The following is a 20,191-nucleotide window of genomic DNA, read 5'->3' as shown; positions in this document are numbered from 1 at the left end:
CCGCGGGGCCTGCAGGAGAATGTGCGAGGCCTATAACAGGTCTCTATTCGGATGTTGCTGGCACGGCATCGGACAGGCGCATTAGCTAGTGAGCAGATGAGGCGACGTGACACATCGTGACTTAGTCGTTGTGTCCCTCTGGCCGCGGAGGGTGATGTGGGTGCGGACTGGGATGGTGGGGAGTTTTGGCCATACTTCACCTGGCTAGTCATTAGATCCGGTTCAGGGAGAGGGACGGACAGAGCGCATGCCCGGAGCTCCGTTTGTTTAAAATCATGGCCAGACGCGCAGCACGGCGTGATTCAGAAGTGTGCAGGGAAAGTTCGTTGTAAAGTGTTGCTCAGAGCAGTGTTGTGTAATTATTCAAGAAACACCTCTTACGTTTTATAATACGAGCAAATTAGGAATCAACGAGCTAGCATAAATAATGTTCGTACCTGTACGTCGAGTAATGTTTCTGAACTCCATTTGGAAATACGGAGCGTGAAGAGTTTTTTTTTGCATGCCAGAGATTCCACATCGTTAACGGGAGTGCGTGTGTGTGCCTCTTATTGTGCATCTTGGCTGTTGCTCTGAGAACAGAAGCCGCGTGATGGCGGCCTGAGCCCACAATTGGTGCGGAAGGCGTTTGTCTACAATTCCAAGGCCCGCTATTTCCAAAGGAGGAACCCGCGTGGGGTGAGTCGCAACACTGGGGGCGCACACAGCCGACAACACAACGCTCGTTGCTCGCGATCCACCGATGAGTCCCAGTGAGAAACGATCACGGGGAAACATTTATTATACTTCTTTTGTTCTTTCGGTAAAGTCACGTAGAATGAGAATAAAATAATAAATTGATGAAATAACACAATAATATTCTCACGACGTTTCGGCCATAGCGGGAAACAGAGCCGTGGGGCCGAAACGTCGTGAGAATATTTTTGTTTTATTTTATCAATTTATTATTTTATTCTCATTCTACGTGACTTTACCGAAAGAACCAAAGAAGATGAATCATTGCAGTCACGAAAGCTTTAAATCGTAATTTATTATTCTTTTGATTTAAAGCTTTCGTGACTGCAGTAATTCATATACTTAGCTCTTTCAGTAAAGTCACGTTGAAGGGAAACAATAAGATATATAATATATATAAATAATATAAATATATAAAATATAAATAATATATATAAATATATTTTTGTTCATATATTATATATTTTATTGTTTCCCTTCAACGTGACTTTATAAAATAATAAAATATATAGAAATATATATTATTGTTTATATATTATATATTTTATTGTTTTCCTTCAACGTGACTTTACCGAAAGAGCTAAGAACATGAATTACTGCAGTCACGAAAGCTTTAAATCAAAAGTATAATAAATTTCGATTTAGAGCTTTCGTGACTGCAGTGATTCATCTTCTTTGGTTCTTTCGGTAAAGTCACGTAGAATGAGAATAAAATAATCAATTGATAAAATAAAATAACACAATAATATTCTCACGACGTTTCGGCCCCGCGGCTCTGTTTCCCGCTATGGCCGAAACGTCGTGAGAATATTATTGTGTTATTTTATTTTATCAATTTATTATTTTATTCTCATTCTACGTGACTTACCGAAAGAACAAAAGAAGTATAATAAATGTTTCCCCGTGAATATATATAATATATTATTGTAATATATTATTGTTTAATATATAAACAATAATATATATTTCTATATATTTTATTATTTTATAAAGTCACGTTGAAGGGAAACAATAAAATATATATAATATATAAATATATATTTATATATAATATATATTTATATATTTATATATTATATATTTTATTGTTTCCCTTCAACGTGACTTTATAAAATAATAAAATATATATTATTGTTTATATATTATATATTTTATTGTTTCCCTTCAACGTGACTTTACCGAAAGAGCTAAGCATATGAATTACTGCAGTCACGAAAGCTTTATATCAAAAGTATAATAAATTTCGATTTAAAGCTTTCGTGACTGCAATGATTCATCTTCTTTGGTTCTTTTGGTAAAGTCACGTAGAATGAGAATAAAATAATAAATTGATAAAATAAAATAACACAATAATATTCTCACGACGTTTCGGCCCCGTGGCTCTGTTTCCCGCTATGGCCGAAACGTCGTGAGAATATTATTGTGTTATTTTATTTTATCAATTTATTATTTTATTCTCATTCTATGTGACTTTACCGAAAGAACAAAAGAAGTATAATAAATGTTTCCCCGTGAATATATATAATATATTATTGTTTAATATATAAACAATAATATATATTTCTATATATTTTATTATTTTATAAAGTCACGTTGAAGGGAAACAATAAAATATATAATATATAAACAATAATATATATTTTATTATTTTATAAAGTCACGTTGAAGGGAAACAATAAAATATATAATATATAAACAACAATATATTTTTCGATTTAACGCTTTCGTGACTGCAATGATTCATCTTCTTTGGTTCTTTCGGTAAAGTCACGTAGAATGAGAATACAATAATAAATTGCTAAAGTTGAGGGTAAGAATCCACCCATTTTTTCGCCATATAGCATTGTGATATATAACGACTTATTGTTGGTAGCTTAGCTGATTGGAGAATATAGAGTTTATTGATAACATTAAGGTAATTTATATTTTAGTTTTTATTGGTTCACTATATAGTACTGTGAATAGCTCAGATGTGTAGGCCTTGACTTCAACATAGTCATTTCTGTGACCAGTCCTTAGATAATCACTCAGTTATTTCAATGCTAAATTCGCCTAGTTATTTCAATGCTAAATTCTCCTGTTTGATTTGTACTAAGTGCCTCGGTGAATGTGTATGGTCTGACTTTAACGTAGCTATTTCTGTGAGCAGTTACAAGCTAATCACTCAGCTATTTCAATGCTAAATTCTATGCTAATTCCATTGTCAAGGGGTGCCTCTGCGGATGTGTATGCTTTAACTTAGCTATTTCAATTGCTAAATTCTATGCTAATTCCATTGTCAAGGGGTGCCTCTGCAGATGTGTATGCTTTAACTTTTAACATAACTATTTCTGTGACCAGTCACAAGCTAATCATTCAGCCATTTCAATGCTAAATTATATGCTAATTCCTTTGTCAAGGCGCTTTGTTCCTCTCACACAGCTTAAAAGCCGTAATCTGAACGTGGCTCTTTCACTCCAGCGCTGTCCTACCAGACAGTCTCGTCCCTTCACCTGATGAAGGCCGCTTGTGTTGTGGCCGAAACGTCGTGAAAATATTATTGTGTTATTTTATTTTATCAATTTATTATTTTATTCTCATTCTACGTGACTTTATCGAAAGAACCAAAGAAGAACAATATATTTATATATATTTTATTATTTTCTTGTTTCCCTTCAATGTGACTTTACCGAAAGAGCTAAGAATATTTATTATACTCTTTGGTTCTTTCGGTAAAGTCACGTAGGTAGAAAAATAATAGATCACGACGTTTCGATCGCAACACAAGCAATCGTCATCAGGTGGGACAACCACAGCAAGACCACCTGATGACGATTGCTTGTGTTGCGATCGAAACTTCGTGATCTATTGTTTTTCTACCTACGTGACTTTTACCGAAAGAACCAAAGAAAATGGATTCCTGCAGTCACGAAAGCTTCAAATCAAGATTGAAACAAATATTGTTTGACTGGGTATTGCATTGTACATTCCTGCATCATACATTATACATCACACATTCTTGAAGATATGCCATGCGTATAAATTTTGGGTTGGATTGGAAATTGAGCTGTGTACATATCTGTCCATTCCATCCCTGGATTCCTCCCCTATCCATAAATGGTTCTGCATTCACGTGAGCCTATTGTTACAGTTGTCATTGTGAAGCTGACGGTGATTCTGATCACAGTTCTGTAGTATAAATATACACAGGTCTGTGCGTAACTCCGTACGATTGCAGCAGCTGAAATAGAACGCGACTTTGTCCCGCGTGCAAACCCAGGTGATGGTTATCCGCACGCTTCTCGTCAGCAAGGAGGACGCTGGGAGGCCCCGCAAGATGAAAGACTTCGCTGGCAGCGTGATGACCGGAAGAAGACGTGTCCAAGACGGCGGTGGCCCAGCGAAGACAACGAGCCCTTGGAGTCTTCCCAGCCTGCCAAGCTGGATTCGGCGGCAATAGCGAAATCGGGATAGAACTGTTATAAAACTGGGGGAAAAAAAATAATAATAACAAAAACATGTTCATTTATTATCTACTACAATAAATATTTATTTCCGAAGAAAATCACTTGTGATATTTATTCTTGGTTGGTTCACTGCTTTATTTACACACCTGTGTTAAAATCCTATGGTTTACAATGTTTTTAAAAATAAAACTCATAATTAAGGCTATGGGGTTGTCACAGAAGCCGCGGTCATCACGTGAGTTGTGAATTTCAGGTCCGCTATAACCTGGACACGACTGCATAAATATTCAATCAAGCGCTCTCGAAGTTGGACTATCAGTAAAGAGGAGCCCTGGCAACCACGAGCAATTGGTCTGTGCAGATACACGCAGACACAGAGATACTACCACGTTACAGACACGGAGATACACAGCGATACAGAAGCACAGATACCACACTCTATAGCTCGCCACACTTTACAGCTCACCACACTCCACAGCTCACCACACTCCACAGCTCACCACACTCCAAAGTTCACAACAACTTACCACACTCAGCTCACCACACTCCACAGCTCACAACACTCCACAACTCACCACACTCCACAGCTCACCACTCTTAGCTCACCACACTCCACAGCTCACCACACAACTCACCACACTTCACAGCTCACCACACAACTCACCACACTTCACAACTCAACACTCCACAGCTCACCACACCCCACCGCTCACCACACAACTCACCACACTCAACACACCACACTCCACAGCTCACCACACTCCACAGCTCCCCAGACTCCAAAGCTCACCACACTCAACTCACCACACTCCCCACGCTATCGCTATGAGCCCCACATGCCGCTCACCTCACCTCACCGCTCACCTCACCGCCCACCTCACCTCACCGCTCACCTCACGGCCCACCTCACCTCACCGCTCACCTCACCGCTGACCTCACCTCACCGCTCACCTCACCGCTCACCTCACCTCACCTCACCGCTCACCTCACCGCTCACCTCACCGCTCACCGCTCACCTCACCACTCACCTCACCTCACCTCACCGCTCACCTCACCGCTCACCTCACCTCACCGCTCACCTCACCGCTCACCTCACCTCACCGCTCACCTCACCGCCCACCTCACCTCACCGCTCACCTCACCGCCCACCTCACCTCACCGCTCACCTCACCGTCCACCTCACCTCACCGCTCACCTCACCGCCCACCTCACCGCTCACCTCACCGCCCACCTCACCTCACCGCTCACCTCACCGCCCACCTCACCTCACCGCTCACCTCACCGCCCACCTCACCTCACCGCTCACCTCACCGCCCACCTCACCTCACCGCTCACCTCACCGCCCACCTCACCTCACCGCTCACCTCAACGCTCACCTCACCGCTCACCGCTGACCTCACCGCTCACCTCTCCGCTCACCTTACCGCTCACCTCACCGCTCACCGCTCACCTCACCGCTCACCTCACCGCTCACAGACACCTCACCGCTCACCTCACCTCAACGCTCACCTCACCTCACCGCTCACCTCACCTCACCTCACCCCTCACCTCACCTCACCGCTCACCTCACCGCCCACCTCACCTCACCGCTCACCTCACCGCCCACCTCACCTCACCGCACCTCACCGCTCACCTCACCGCCCACCTAACCTCACCGCTCACCTCACCGCCCACCTCACCTCACCGCTCACCTCACCGCCCACCTCACCTCACCGCTCACCTCACCGCCCACCTCACCTCACCGCTCACCTCACCGCCCACCTCACCTCACCGCTCACCTCACCGCCCACCTCACCTCACCGCTCACCTCACCGCCCACCTCACCTCACCGCTCACCTCACCGCCCACCTCACCTCACCGCTCACCTCACCGCCCACCTCACCTCACCGCTCACCTCACCGCCCACCTCACCTCACCGCACCGCTCACCTCACCGCCCACCTCACCTCACCTATATATAAACAATAATATATTTCTATATATTTTATTATTTTATAAAGTCACGTTGAAGGGAAACAATAAAATATATAATATATAAACAATAATATATATTTTATTATTTTATAAAGTCACGTTGAAGGGAAACAATAAAATATATAATATATAAACAACAATATATTTTTCGATTTAACGCTTTCGTGACTGCAATGATTCATCTTCTTTGGTTCTTTCGGTAAAGTCACGTAGAATGAGAATACAATAATAAATTGCTAAAGTTGAGGGTAAGAATCCACCCATTTTTTCGCCATATAGCATTGTGATATATAACGACTTATTGTTGGTAGCTTAGCTGATTGGAGAATATAGAGTTTATTGATAACATTAAGGTAATTTATATTTTAGTTTTTATTGGTTCACTATATAGTACTGTGAATAGCTCAGATGTGTAGGCCTTGACTTCAACATAGTCATTTCTGTGACCAGTCACTAGCTAATCACTCAGTTATTTCAATGCTAAATTCGCCTAGTTATTTCAATGCTAAATTCTCCTGTTTGATTTGTACTAAGTGCCTCGGTGAATGTGTATGGTCTGACTTTAACGTAGCTATTTCTGTGAGCAGTTACAAGCTAATCACTCAGCTATTTCAATGCTAAATTCTATGCTAATTCCATTGTCAAGGGGTGCCTCTGCGGATGTGTATGCTTTAACTTAGCTATTTCAATTGCTAAATTCTATGCTAATTCCATTGTCAAGGGGTGCCTCTGCAGATGTGTATGCTTTAACTTTTAACATAACTATTTCTGTGACCAGTCACAAGCTAATCATTCAGCCATTTCAATGCTAAATTATATGCTAATTCCTTTGTCAAGGCGCTTTGTTCCTCTCACACAGCTTAAAAGCCGTAATCTGAACGTGGCTCTTTCACTCCAGCGCTGTCCTACCAGACAGTCTCGTCCCTTCACCTGATGAAGGCCGCTTGTGTTGTGGCCGAAACGTCGTGAAAATATTATTGTGTTATTTTATTTTATCAATTTATTATTTTATTCTCATTCTACGTGACTTTATCGAAAGAACCAAAGAAGAACAATATATTTATATATATTTTATTATTTTCTTGTTTCCCTTCAACGTGACTTTACCGAAAGAGCTAAGAATATTTATTATACTCTTTGGTTCTTTCGATAAAGTCACGTAGGTAGAAAAATAATAGATCACGACGTTTCGATCGCAACACAAGCAATCGTCATCAGGTGGGACAACCACAGCAAGACCACCTGATGACGATTGCTTGTGTTGCGATCGAAACTTCGTGATCTATTGTTTTTCTACCTACGTGACTTTTACCGAAAGAACCAAAGAAAATGGATTCCTGCAGTCACGAAAGCTTCAAATCAAGATTGAAACAAATATTGTTTGACTGGGTATTGCATTGTACATTCCTGCATCATACATTATACATCACACATTCTTGAAGATATGCCATGCGTATAAATTTTGGGTTGGATTGGAAATTGAGCTGTGTACATATCTGTCCATTCCATCCCTGGATTCCTCCCCTATCCATAAATGGTTCTGCATTCACGTGAGCCTATTGTTACAGTTGTCATTGTGAAGCTGACGGTGATTCTGATCACAGTTCTGTAGTATAAATATACACAGGTCTGTGCGTAACTCCGTACGATTGCAGCAGCTGAAATAGAACGCGACTTTGTCCCGCGTGCAAACCCAGGTGATGGTTATCCGCACGCTTCTCGTCAGCAAGGAGGACGCTGGGAGGCCCCGCAAGATGAAAGACTTCGCTGGCAGCGTGATGACCGGAAGAAGACGTGTCCAAGACGGCGGTGGCCCAGCGAAGACAACGAGCCCTTGGAGTCTTCCCAGCCTGCCAAGCTGGATTCGGCGGCAATAGCGAAATCGGGATAGAACTGTTATAAAACTGGGGGAAAAAAAATAATAATAACAAAAACATGTTCATTTATTATCTACTACAATAAATATTTATTTCCGAAGAAAATCACTTGTGATATTTCTTCTTGGTTGGTTCACTGCTTTATTTACACACCTGTGTTAAAATCCTATGGTTTACAATGTTTTTAAAAATAAAACTCATAATTAAGGCTATGGGGTTGTCACAGAAGCCGCGGTCATCACGTGAGTTGTGAATTTCAGGTCCGCTATAACCTGGACATGACTGCATAAATATTCAATCAAGCGCTCTCGAAGTTGGACTATCAGTAAAGAGGAGCCCTGGCAACCACGAGCAATTGGTCTGTGCAGATACACGCAGACACAGAGATACTACCACGTTACAGACACGGAGATACACAGCGATACAGAAGCACAGATACCACACTCTATAGCTCGCCACACTTTACAGCTCACCACACTCCACAGCTCACCACACTCCACAGCTCACCACACTCCAAAGTTCACAACAACTTACCACACTCAGCTCACCACACTCCACAGCTCACAACACTCCACAACTCACCACACTCCACAGCTCACCACTCTTAGCTCACCACACTCCACAGCTCACCACACAACTCACCACACTTCACAGCTCACCACACAACTCACCACACTTCACAACTCAACACTCCACAGCTCACCACACCCCACCGCTCACCACACAACTCACCACACTCAACACACCACACTCCACAGCTCACCACACTCCACAGCTCCCCAGACTCCAAAGCTCACCACACTCAACTCACCACACTCCCCACGCTATCGCTATGAGCCCCACATGCCGCTCACCTCACCTCACCGCTCACCTCACCGCCCACCTCACCGCTCACCTCACCGCCCACCTCACCTCACCGCTCACCTCACCGCTGACCTCACCTCACCGCTCACCTCACCGCTCACCTCACCTCACCGCTCACCTCACCGCTCACCTCACCGCTCACCGCTCACCTCACCACTCACCTCACCTCACCTCACCGCTCACCTCACCGCCCACCTCACCTCACCGCTCACCTCACCGTCCACCTCACCTCACCGCTCACCTCACCGCCCACCTCACCGCTCACCTCACCGCCCACCTCACCTCACCGCTCACCTCACCACCCACCTCACCTCACCGCTCACCTCACCGCCCACCTCACCTCACCGCTCACCTCACCGCCCACCTCACCTCACCGCTCACCTCACCGCCCACCTCACCTCACCGCTCACCTCAACGCTCACCTCACCGCTCACCGCTGACCTCACCGCTCACCTCTCCGCTCACCTTACCGCTCACCTCACCGCTCACCGCTCACCTCACCGCTCACCTCACCGCTCACAGACACCTCACCGCTCACCTCACCTCAACGCTCACCTCACCTCACCGCTCACCTCACCTCACCTCACCCCTCACCTCACCTCACCGCTCACCTCACCGCCCACCTCACCTCACCGCTCACCTCACCGCCCACCTCACCTCACCGCACCTCACCGCTCACCTCACCGCCCACCTAACCTCACCGCTCACCTCACCGCCCACCTCACCTCACCGCTCACCTCACCGCCCACCTCACCTCACCGCTCACCTCACCGCCCACCTCACCTCACCGCTCACCTCACCGCCCACCTCACCTCACCGCTCACCTCACCGCCCACCTCACCTCACCGCTCACCTCACCGCCCACCTCACCTCACCGCTCACCTCACCGCCCACCTCACCTCACCGCTCACCTCACCGCCCACCTCACCTCACCGCTCACCTCACCGCCCACCTCACCTCACCGCACCGCTCACCTCACCGCCCACCTCACCTCACCTATATATAAACAATAATATATATTTCTATATATTTTATTATTTTATAAAGTCACGTTGAAGGGAAACAATAAAATATATAATATATAAACAATAATATATATTTTATTATTTTATAAAGTCACGTTGAAGGGAAACAATAAAATATATAATATATAAACAACAATATATTTTTCGATTTAACGCTTTCGTGACTGCAATGATTCATCTTCTTTGGTTCTTTCAGTAAAGTCACGTAGAATGAGAATACAATAATAAATTGCTAAAGTTGAGGGTAAGAATCCACCCATTTTTTCGCCATATAGCATTGTGATATATAACGACTTATTGTTGGTAGCTTAGCTGATTGGAGAATATAGAGTTTATTGATAACATTAAGGTAATTTATATTTTAGTTTTTATTGGTTCACTATATAGTACTGTGAATAGCTCAGATGTGTAGGCCTTGACTTCAACATAGTCATTTCTGTGACCAGTCACTAGCTAATCACTCAGTTATTTCAATGCTAAATTCGCCTAGTTATTTCAATGCTAAATTCTCCTGTTTGATTTGTACTAAGTGCCTCGGTGAATGTGTATGGTCTGACTTTAACGTAGCTATTTCTGTGAGCAGTTACAAGCTAATCACTCAGCTATTTCAATGCTAAATTCTATGCTAATTCCATTGTCAAGGGGTGCCTCTGCGGATGTGTATGCTTTAACTTAGCTATTTCAATTGCTAAATTCTATGCTAATTCCATTGTCAAGGGGTGCCTCTGCAGATGTGTATGCTTTAACTTTTAACATAACTATTTCTGTGACCAGTCACAAGCTAATCATTCAGCCATTTCAATGCTAAATTATATGCTAATTCCTTTGTCAAGGCGCTTTGTTCCTCTCACACAGCTTAAAAGCCGTAATCTGAACGTGGCTCTTTCACTCCAGCGCTGTCCTACCAGACAGTCTCGTCCCTTCACCTGATGAAGGCCGCTTGTGTTGTGGCCGAAACGTCGTGAAAATATTATTGTGTTATTTTATTTTATCAATTTATTATTTTATTCTCATTCTACGTGACTTTATCGAAAGAACCAAAGAAGAACAATATATTTATATATATTTTATTATTTTCTTGTTTCCCTTCAACGTGACTTTACCGAAAGAGCTAAGAATATTTATTATACTCTTTGGTTCTTTCGGTAAAGTCACGTAGGTAGAAAAATAATAGATCACGACGTTTCGATCGCAACACAAGCAATCGTCATCAGGTGGGACAACCACAGCAAGACCACCTGATGACGATTGCTTGTGTTGCGATCGAAACTTCGTGATCTATTGTTTTTCTACCTACGTGACTTTTACCGAAAGAACCAAAGAAAATGGATTCCTGCAGTCACGAAAGCTTCAAATCAAGATTGAAACAAATATTGTTTGACTGGGTATTGCATTGTACATTCCTGCATCATACATTATACATCACACATTCTTGAAGATATGCCATGCGTATAAATTTTGGGTTGGATTGGAAATTGAGCTGTGTACATATCTGTCCATTCCATCCCTGGATTCCTCCCCTATCCATAAATGGTTCTGCATTCACGTGAGCCTATTGTTACAGTTGTCATTGTGAAGCTGACGGTGATTCTGATCACAGTTCTGTAGTATAAATATACACAGGTCTGTGCGTAACTCCGTACGATTGCAGCAGCTGAAATAGAACGCGACTTTGTCCCGCGTGCAAACCCAGGTGATGGTTATCCGCACGCTTCTCGTCAGCAAGGAGGACGCTGGGAGGCCCCGCAAGATGAAAGACTTCGCTGGCAGCGTGATGACCGGAAGAAGACGTGTCCAAGACGGCGGTGGCCCAGCGAAGACAACGAGCCCTTGGAGTCTTCCCAGCCTGCCAAGCTGGATTCGGCGGCAATAGCGAAATCGGGATAGAACTGTTATAAAACTGGGGGAAAAAAAATAATAATAACAAAAACATGTTCATTTATTATCTACTACAATAAATATTTATTTCCGAAGAAAATCACTTGTGATATTTCTTCTTGGTTGGTTCACTGCTTTATTTACACACCTGTGTTAAAATCCTATGGTTTACAATGTTTTTAAAAATAAAACTCATAATTAAGGCTATGGGGTTGTCACAGAAGCCGCGGTCATCACGTGAGTTGTGAATTTCAGGTCCGCTATAATCTGGACACGACTGCATAAATATTCAATCAAGCGCTCTCGAAGTTGGACTATCAGTAAAGAGGAGCCCTGGCAACCACGAGCAATTGGTCTGTGCAGATACACGCAGACACAGAGATACTACCACGTTACAGACACGGAGATACACAGCGATACAGAAGCACAGATACCACACTCTATAGCTCGCCACACTTTACAGCTCACCACACTCCACAGCTCACCACACTCCACAGCTCACCACACTCCAAAGTTCACAACAACTTACCACACTCAGCTCACCACACTCCACAGCTCACAACACTCCACAACTCACCACACTCCACAGCTCACCATTCTTAGCTGACCACACTCCACAGCTCACCACACAACTCACCACACTTCACAGCTCACCACACAACTCACCACACTTCACAACTCAACACTCCACAGCTCACCACACCCCACCGCTCACCACACAACTCACCACACTCAACACACCACACTCCACAGCTCACCACACTCCACAGCTCCCCAGACTCCAAAGCTCACCACACTCAACTCACCACACTCCCCACGCTATCGCTATGAGCCCCACATGCTGCTCACCTCACCTCACCGCTCACCTCACCGCCCACCTCACCTCACCGCTCACCTCACCGCCCACCTCACCTCACCGCTCACCTCACCGCTGACCTCACCTCACCGCTCACCTCACCGCTCACCTCACCTCACCTCACCGCTCACCTCACCGCTCACCTCACCGCTCACCTCACCACTCACCTCACCTCACCTCACCGCTCACCTCACCGCCCACCTCACCTCACCGCTCACCTCACCGTCCACCTCACCTCACCGCTCACCTCACCGCCCACCTCACCGCTCACCTCACCGCCCACCTCACCTCACCGCTCACCTCACCGCCCACCTCACCTCACCGCTCACCTCACCGCCCACCTCACCTCACCGCTCACCTCACCGCCCACCTCACCTCACCGCTCACCTCACCGCCCACCTCACCTCACCGCTCACCTCAACGCTCACCTCACCGCTCACCGCTGACCTCACCGCTCACCTCTCCGCTCACCTTACCGCTCACCTCACCGCTCACCGCTCACCTCACCGCTCACCTCACCGCTCACAGACACCTCACCGCTCACCTCACCTCAACGCTCACCTCACCTCACCGCTCACCTCACCTCACCTCACCCCTCACCTCACCTCACCGCTCACCTCACCGCCCACCTCACCTCACCGCTCACCTCACCGCCCACCTCACCTCACCGCACCTCACCGCTCACCTCACCGCCCACCTAACCTCACCGCTCACCTCACCGCCCACCTCACCTCACCGCTCACCTCACCGCCCACCTCACCTCACCGCTCACCTCACCGCCCACCTCACCTCACCGCTCACCTCACCGCCCACCTCACCTCACCGCTCACCTCACCGCCCACCTCACCTCACCGCTCACCTCACCGCCCACCTCACCTCACCGCTCACCTCACCGCCCACCTCACCTCACCGCTCACCTCACCGCCCACCTCACCTCACCGCTCACCTCACCGCCCACCTCACCTCACCGCACCGCTCACCTCACCGCCCACCTCACCTCACCTATATATAAACAATAATATATATTTCTATATATTTTATTATTTTATAAAGTCACGTTGAAGGGAAACAATAAAATATATAATATATAAACAATAATATATTTTATTATTTTATAAAGTCACGTTGAAGGGAAACAATAAAATATATAATATATAAACAACAATATATTTTTCGATTTAACGCTTTCGTGACTGCAATGATTCATCTTCTTTGGTTCTTTCGGTAAAGTCACGTAGAATGAGAATACAATAATAAATTGCTAAAGTTGAGGGTAAGAATCCACCCATTTTTTCGCCATATAGCATTGTGATATATAACGACTTATTGTTGGTAGCTTAGCTGATTGGAGAATATAGAGTTTATTGATAACATTAAGGTAATTTATATTTTAGTTTTTATTGGTTCACTATATAGTACTGTGAATAGCTCAGATGTGTAGGCCTTGACTTCAACATAGTCATTTCTGTGACCAGTCACTAGCTAATCACTCAGTTATTTCAATGCTAAATTCGCCTAGTTATTTCAATGCTAAATTCTCCTGTTTGATTTGTACTAAGTGCCTCGGTGAATGTGTATGGTCTGACTTTAACGTAGCTATTTCTGTGAGCAGTTACAAGCTAATCACTCAGCTATTTCAATGCTAAATTCTATGCTAATTCCATTGTCAAGGGGTGCCTCTGCGGATGTGTATGCTTTAACTTAGCTATTTCAATTGCTAAATTCTATGCTAATTCCATTGTCAAGGGGTGCCTCTGCAGATGTGTATGCTTTAACTTTTAACATAACTATTTCTGTGACCAGTCACAAGCTAATCATTCAGCCATTTCAATGCTAAATTATATGCTAATTCCTTTGTCAAGGCGCTTTGTTCCTCTCACACAGCTTAAAAGCCGTAATCTGAACGTGGCTCTTTCACTCCAGCGCTGTCCTACCAGACAGTCTCGTCCCTTCACCTGATGAAGGCCGCTTGTGTTGTGGCCGAAACGTCGTGAAAATATTATTGTGTTATTTTATTTTATCAATTTATTATTTTATTCTCATTCTACGTGACTTTATCGAAAGAACCAAAGAAGAACAATATATTTGTATATATTTTATTATTTTCTTGTTTCCCTTCAACGTGACTTTACCGAAAGAGCTAAGAATATTTATTATACTCTTTGGTTCTTTCGGTAAAGTCACGTAGGTAGAAAAATAATAGATCACGACGTTTCGATCGCAACACAAGCAATCGTCATCAGGTGGGACAACCACAGCAAGACCACCTGATGACGATTGCTTGTGTTGCGATCGAAACTTCGTGATCTATTGTTTTTCTACCTACGTGACTTTTACCGAAAGAACCAAAGAAAATGGATTCCTGCAGTCACGAAAGCTTCAAATCAAGATTGAAACAAATATTGTTTGACTGGGTATTGCATTGTACATTCCTGCATCATACATTATACATCACACATTCTTGAAGATATGCCATGCGTATAAATTTTGGGTTGGATTGGAAATTGAGCTGTGTACATATCTGTCCATTCCATCCCTGGATTCCTCCCCTATCCATAAATGGTTCTGCATTCACGTGAGCCTATTGTTGCAGTTGTCATTGTGAAGCTGACGGTGATTCTGATCACAGTTCTGTAGTATAAATATACACAGGTCTGTGCGTAACTCCGTACGATTGCAGCAGCTGAAATAGAACGCGACTTTGTCCCGCGTGCAAACCCAGGTGATGGTTATCCGCACGCTTCTCGTCAGCAAGGAGGACGCTGGGAGGCCCCGCAAGATGAAAGACTTCGCTGGCAGCGTGATGACCGGAAGAAGACGTGTCCAAGACGGCGGTGGCCCAGCGAAGACAACGAGCCCTTGGAGTCTTCCCAGCCTGCCAAGCTGGATTCGGCGGCAATAGCGAAATCGGGATAGAACTGTTATAAAACTGGGGGAAAAAAAATAATAATAACAAAAACATGTTCATTTATTATCTACTACAATAAATATTTATTTCCGAAGAAAATCACTTGTGATATTTCTTCTTGGTTGGTTCACTGCTTTATTTACACACCTGTGTTAAAATCCTATGGTTTACAATGTTTTTAAAAATAAAACTCATAATTAAGGCTATGGGGTTGTCACAGAAGCCGCGGTCATCACGTGAGTTGTGAATTTCAGGTCCGCTATAACCTGGACACGACTGCATAAATATTCAATCAAGCGCTCTCGAAGTTGGACTATCAGTAAAGAGGAGCCCTGGCAACCACGAGCAATTGGTCTGTGCAGATACACGCAGACACAGAGATACTACCACGTTACAGACACGGAGATACACAGCGATACAGAAGCACAGATACCACACTCTATAGCTCGCCACACTTTACAGCTCACCACACTCCACAGCTCACCACACTCCACAGCTCACCACACTCCAAAGTTCACAACAACTTACCACACTCAGCTCACCACACTCCACAGCTCACAACACTCCACAACTCACCACACTCCACAGCTCACCACTCTTAGCTCACCACACTCCACAGCTCACCACACAACTCACCACACTTCACAGCTCACCACACAACTCACCACACTTCACAACTCAACACTCCACAGCTCACCACACCCCACCGCTTACCACACAACTCACCACACTCAACACACCACACTCCACAGCTCACCACACTCCACAGCTCCCCAGACTCCAAAGCTCACCACACTCAACTCACCACACTCCCCACGCTATCGCTATGAGCCCCACATGCCGCTCACCTCACCTCACCGCTCACCTCACCGCCCACCTCACCTCACCGCTCACCTCACCGCCCACCTCACCTCACCGCTCACCTCACCGCTGACCTCACCTCACCGCTCACCTCACCGCTCACCTCACCTCACCTCACCGCTCACCTCACCGCTCACCTCACCGCTCACCGCTCACCTCACCACTCACCTCACCTCACCTCACCGCTCACCTCACCTCACCGCTCACCTCACCGCTCACCTCACCTCACCGCTCACCTCACCGCCCACCTCACCTCACCGCTCACCTCACCGCCCACCTCACCTCACCGCTCACCTAACCGTCCACCTCACCTCATCGCTCACCTCACCGCCCACCTCACCGCTCGCCTCACCGCTGACCTCACCTCACCGCTCACCTCACCGCTCACCTCACCTCACCTCACCGCTCACCTCACCGCTCACCTCACCGCTCACCGCTCACCTCACCACTCACCTCACCTCACCTCACCGCTCACCTCACCTCACCGCTCACCTCACCGCTCACCTCACCTCACCGCTCACCTCACCGCCCACCTCACCTCAACCCTCACCTCACCGCCCACCTCACCTCACCGCTCACCTCACCGTCCACCTCACCTCACCGCTCACCTCACCGCCCACCTCACCGCTCACCTCACCGCCCACCTCACCTCACCGCTCACCTCACCGCCCACCTCACCTCACCGCTCACCTCACCGCCCACCTCACCTCACCGCTCACCTCACCGCCCACCTCACCTCACCGCTCACCTCACCGCCCACCTCACCTCACCGCTCACCTCAACGCTCACCTCACCGCTCACCGCTGACCTCACCGCTCACCTCTCCGCTCACCTTACCGCTCACCTCACCGCTCACCGCTCACCTCACCGCTCACAGACACCTCACCACTCACCTCACCTCAACGCTCACCTCACCTCACCGCTCACCTCACCTCACCTCACCCCTCACCTCACCTCACCGCTCACCTCACCGCCCACCTCACCTCACTGCTCACCTCACCGCCCACCTCACCTCACCGCACCTCACCGCTCACCTCACCGCCCACCTAACCTCACCGCTCACCTCACCGCCCACCTCACCTCACCGCTCACCTCACCGCCCACCTCACCTCACCGCTCACCTCACCGCCCACCTCACCTCACCGCTCACCTCACCGCCCACCTCACCTCACCGCTCACCTCACCGCCCACCTCACCTCACCGCTCACCTCACCGCCCACCTCACCTCACCGCTCACCTCACCGCCCACCTCACCTCACCGCTCACCTCACCGCCCACCTCACCTCACCGCTCACCTCACCGCCCACCTCACCTCACCGCTCACCTCACCGCCCACCTCACCTCACCGCACCGCTCACCTCACCGCCCACCTCACCTCACCTATATACAAACAATAATATATTTCTATATATTTTATTATTTTATAAAGTCACGTTGAAGGGAAACAATAAAATATATAATATATAAACAATAATATATATTTTATTATTTTATAAAGTCACGTTGAAGGGAAACAATAAAATATATAATATATAAACAACAATATATTTTTCGATTTAACGCTTTCGTGACTGCAATGATTCATCTTCTTTGGTTCTTTCGGTAAAGTCACGTAGAATGAGAATACAATAATAAATTGCTAAAGTTGAGGGTAAGAATCCACCCATTTTTTCGCCATATAGCATTGTGATATATAACGACTTATTGTTGGTAGCTTAGCTGATTGGAGAATATAGAGTTTATTGATAACATTAAGGTAATTTATATTTTAGTTTTTATTGGTTCACTATATAGTACTGTGAATAGCTCAGATGTGTAGGCCTTGACTTCAACATAGTCATTTCTGTGACCAGTCACTAGCTAATCACTCAGTTATTTCAATGCTAAATTCGCCTAGTTATTTCAATGCTAAATTCTCCTGTTTGATTTGTACTAAGTGCCTCGGTGAATGTGTATGGTCTGACTTTAACGTAGCTATTTCTGTGAGCAGTTACAAGCTAATCACTCAGCTATTTCAATGCTAAATTCTATGCTAATTCCATTGTCAAGGGGTGCCTCTGCGGATGTGTATGCTTTAACTTAGCTATTTCAATTGCTAAATTCTATGCTAATTCCATTGTCAAGGGGTGCCTCTGCAGATGTGTATGCTTTAACTTTTAACATAACTATTTCTGTGACCAGTCACAAGCTAATCATTCAGCCATTTCAATGCTAAATTATATGCTAATTCCTTTGTCAAGGCGCTTTGTTCCTCTCACACAGCTTAAAAGCCGTAATCTGAACGTGGCTCTTTCACTCCAGCGCTGTCCTACCAGACAGTCTCGTCCCTTCACCTGATGAAGGCCGCTTGTGTTGTGGCCGAAACGTCGTGAAAATATTATTGTGTTATTTTATTTTATCAATTTATTATTTTATTCTCATTCTACGTGACTTTATCGAAAGAACCAAAGAAGAACAATATATTTATATATATTTTATTATTTTCTTGTTTCCCTTCAACGTGACTTTACCGAAAGAGCTAAGAATATTTATTATACTCTTTGGTTCTTTCGGTAAAGTCACGTAGGTAGAAAAATAATAGATCACGACGTTTCGATCGCAACACAAGCAATCGTCATCAGGTGGGACAACCACAGCAAGACCACCTGATGACGATTGCTTGTGTTGCGATCGAAACTTCGTGATCTATTGTTTTTCTACCTACGTGACTTTTACCGAAAGAACCAAAGAAAATGGATTCCTGCAGTCACGAAAGCTTCAAATCAAGATTGAAACAAATATTGTTTGACTGGGTATTGCATTGTACATTCCTGCATCATACATTATACATCACACATTCTTGAAGATATGCCATGCGTATAAATTTTGGGTTGGATTGGAAATTGAGCTGTGTACATATCTGTCCATTCCATCCCTGGATTCCTCCCCTATCCATAAATGGTTCTGCATTCACGTGAGCCTATTGTTACAGTTGTCATTGTGAAGCTGACGGTGATTCTGATCACAGTTCTGTAGTATAAATATACACAGGTCTGTGCGTAACTCCGTACGATTGCAGCAGCTGAAATAGAACGCGACTTTGTCCCGCGTGCAAACCCAGGTGATGGTTATCCGCAAGCTTCTCGTCAGCAAGGAGGACGCTGGGAGGCCCCGCAAGATGAAAGACTTCGCTGGCAGCGTGATGACCGGAAGAAGACGTGTCCAAGACGGCGGTGGCCCAGCGAAGACAACGAGCCCTTGGAGTCTTCCCAGCCTGCCAAGCTGGATTCGGCGGCAATAGCGAAATCGGGATAGAACTGTTATAAAACTGGGGGAAAAAAAATAATAATAACAAAAACATGTTCATTTATTATCTACTACAATAAATATTTATTTCCGAAGAAAATCACTTGTGATATTTCTTCTTGGTTGGTTCACTGCTTTATTTACACACCTGTGTTAAAATCCTATGGTTTACAATGTTTTTAAAAATAAAACTCATAATTAAGGCTATGGGGTTGTCACAGAAGCCGCGGTCATCACGTGAGTTGTGAATTTCAGGTCGCTATAACCTGGACACGACTGCATAAATATTCAATCAAGCGCTCTCGAAGTTGGACTATCAGTAAAGAGGAGCCCTGGCAACCACGAGCAATTGGTCTGTGCAGATACACGCAGACACAGAGATACTACCACGTTACAGACACGGAGATACACAGCGATACAGAAGCACAGATACCACACTCTATAGCTCGCCACACTTTACAGCTCACCACACTCCACAGCTCA

At 45.4% G+C, this 20,191-nt stretch overlaps 1 protein-coding gene across 1 annotated transcript in view; it reads left to right on the top strand.

Annotated features, from left to right (window-relative positions):
* The window catches only part of LOC142931170 (uncharacterized), a 153,613-nt gene extending 133,854 nt beyond the window's left edge, over positions 1-19,759 (top strand). The window contains exon 3 of the mRNA XM_076074709.1: positions 19,524-19,759. Coding sequence (XP_075930824.1) covers positions 19,524-19,703 — 180 coding nt within the window. The 3' untranslated portion in view covers positions 19,704-19,759. The remainder of the gene's footprint in view (positions 1-19,523) is intronic.
* Positions 19,760-20,191: the final 432 nt, after the last annotated feature.

The sequence above is a fragment of the Petromyzon marinus genome, chromosome 50 (genome assembly GCF_048934315.1).
Source record: "Petromyzon marinus isolate PM22_M1 ecotype Great Lakes invasive population chromosome 50, UKy_Petmar_22M1.pri1.0, whole genome shotgun sequence".
Classification (NCBI taxonomy): domain Eukaryota; kingdom Metazoa; phylum Chordata; class Hyperoartia; order Petromyzontiformes; family Petromyzontidae; genus Petromyzon; species Petromyzon marinus.
This window is presented reverse-complemented; position numbering and strand designations above follow the sequence as displayed.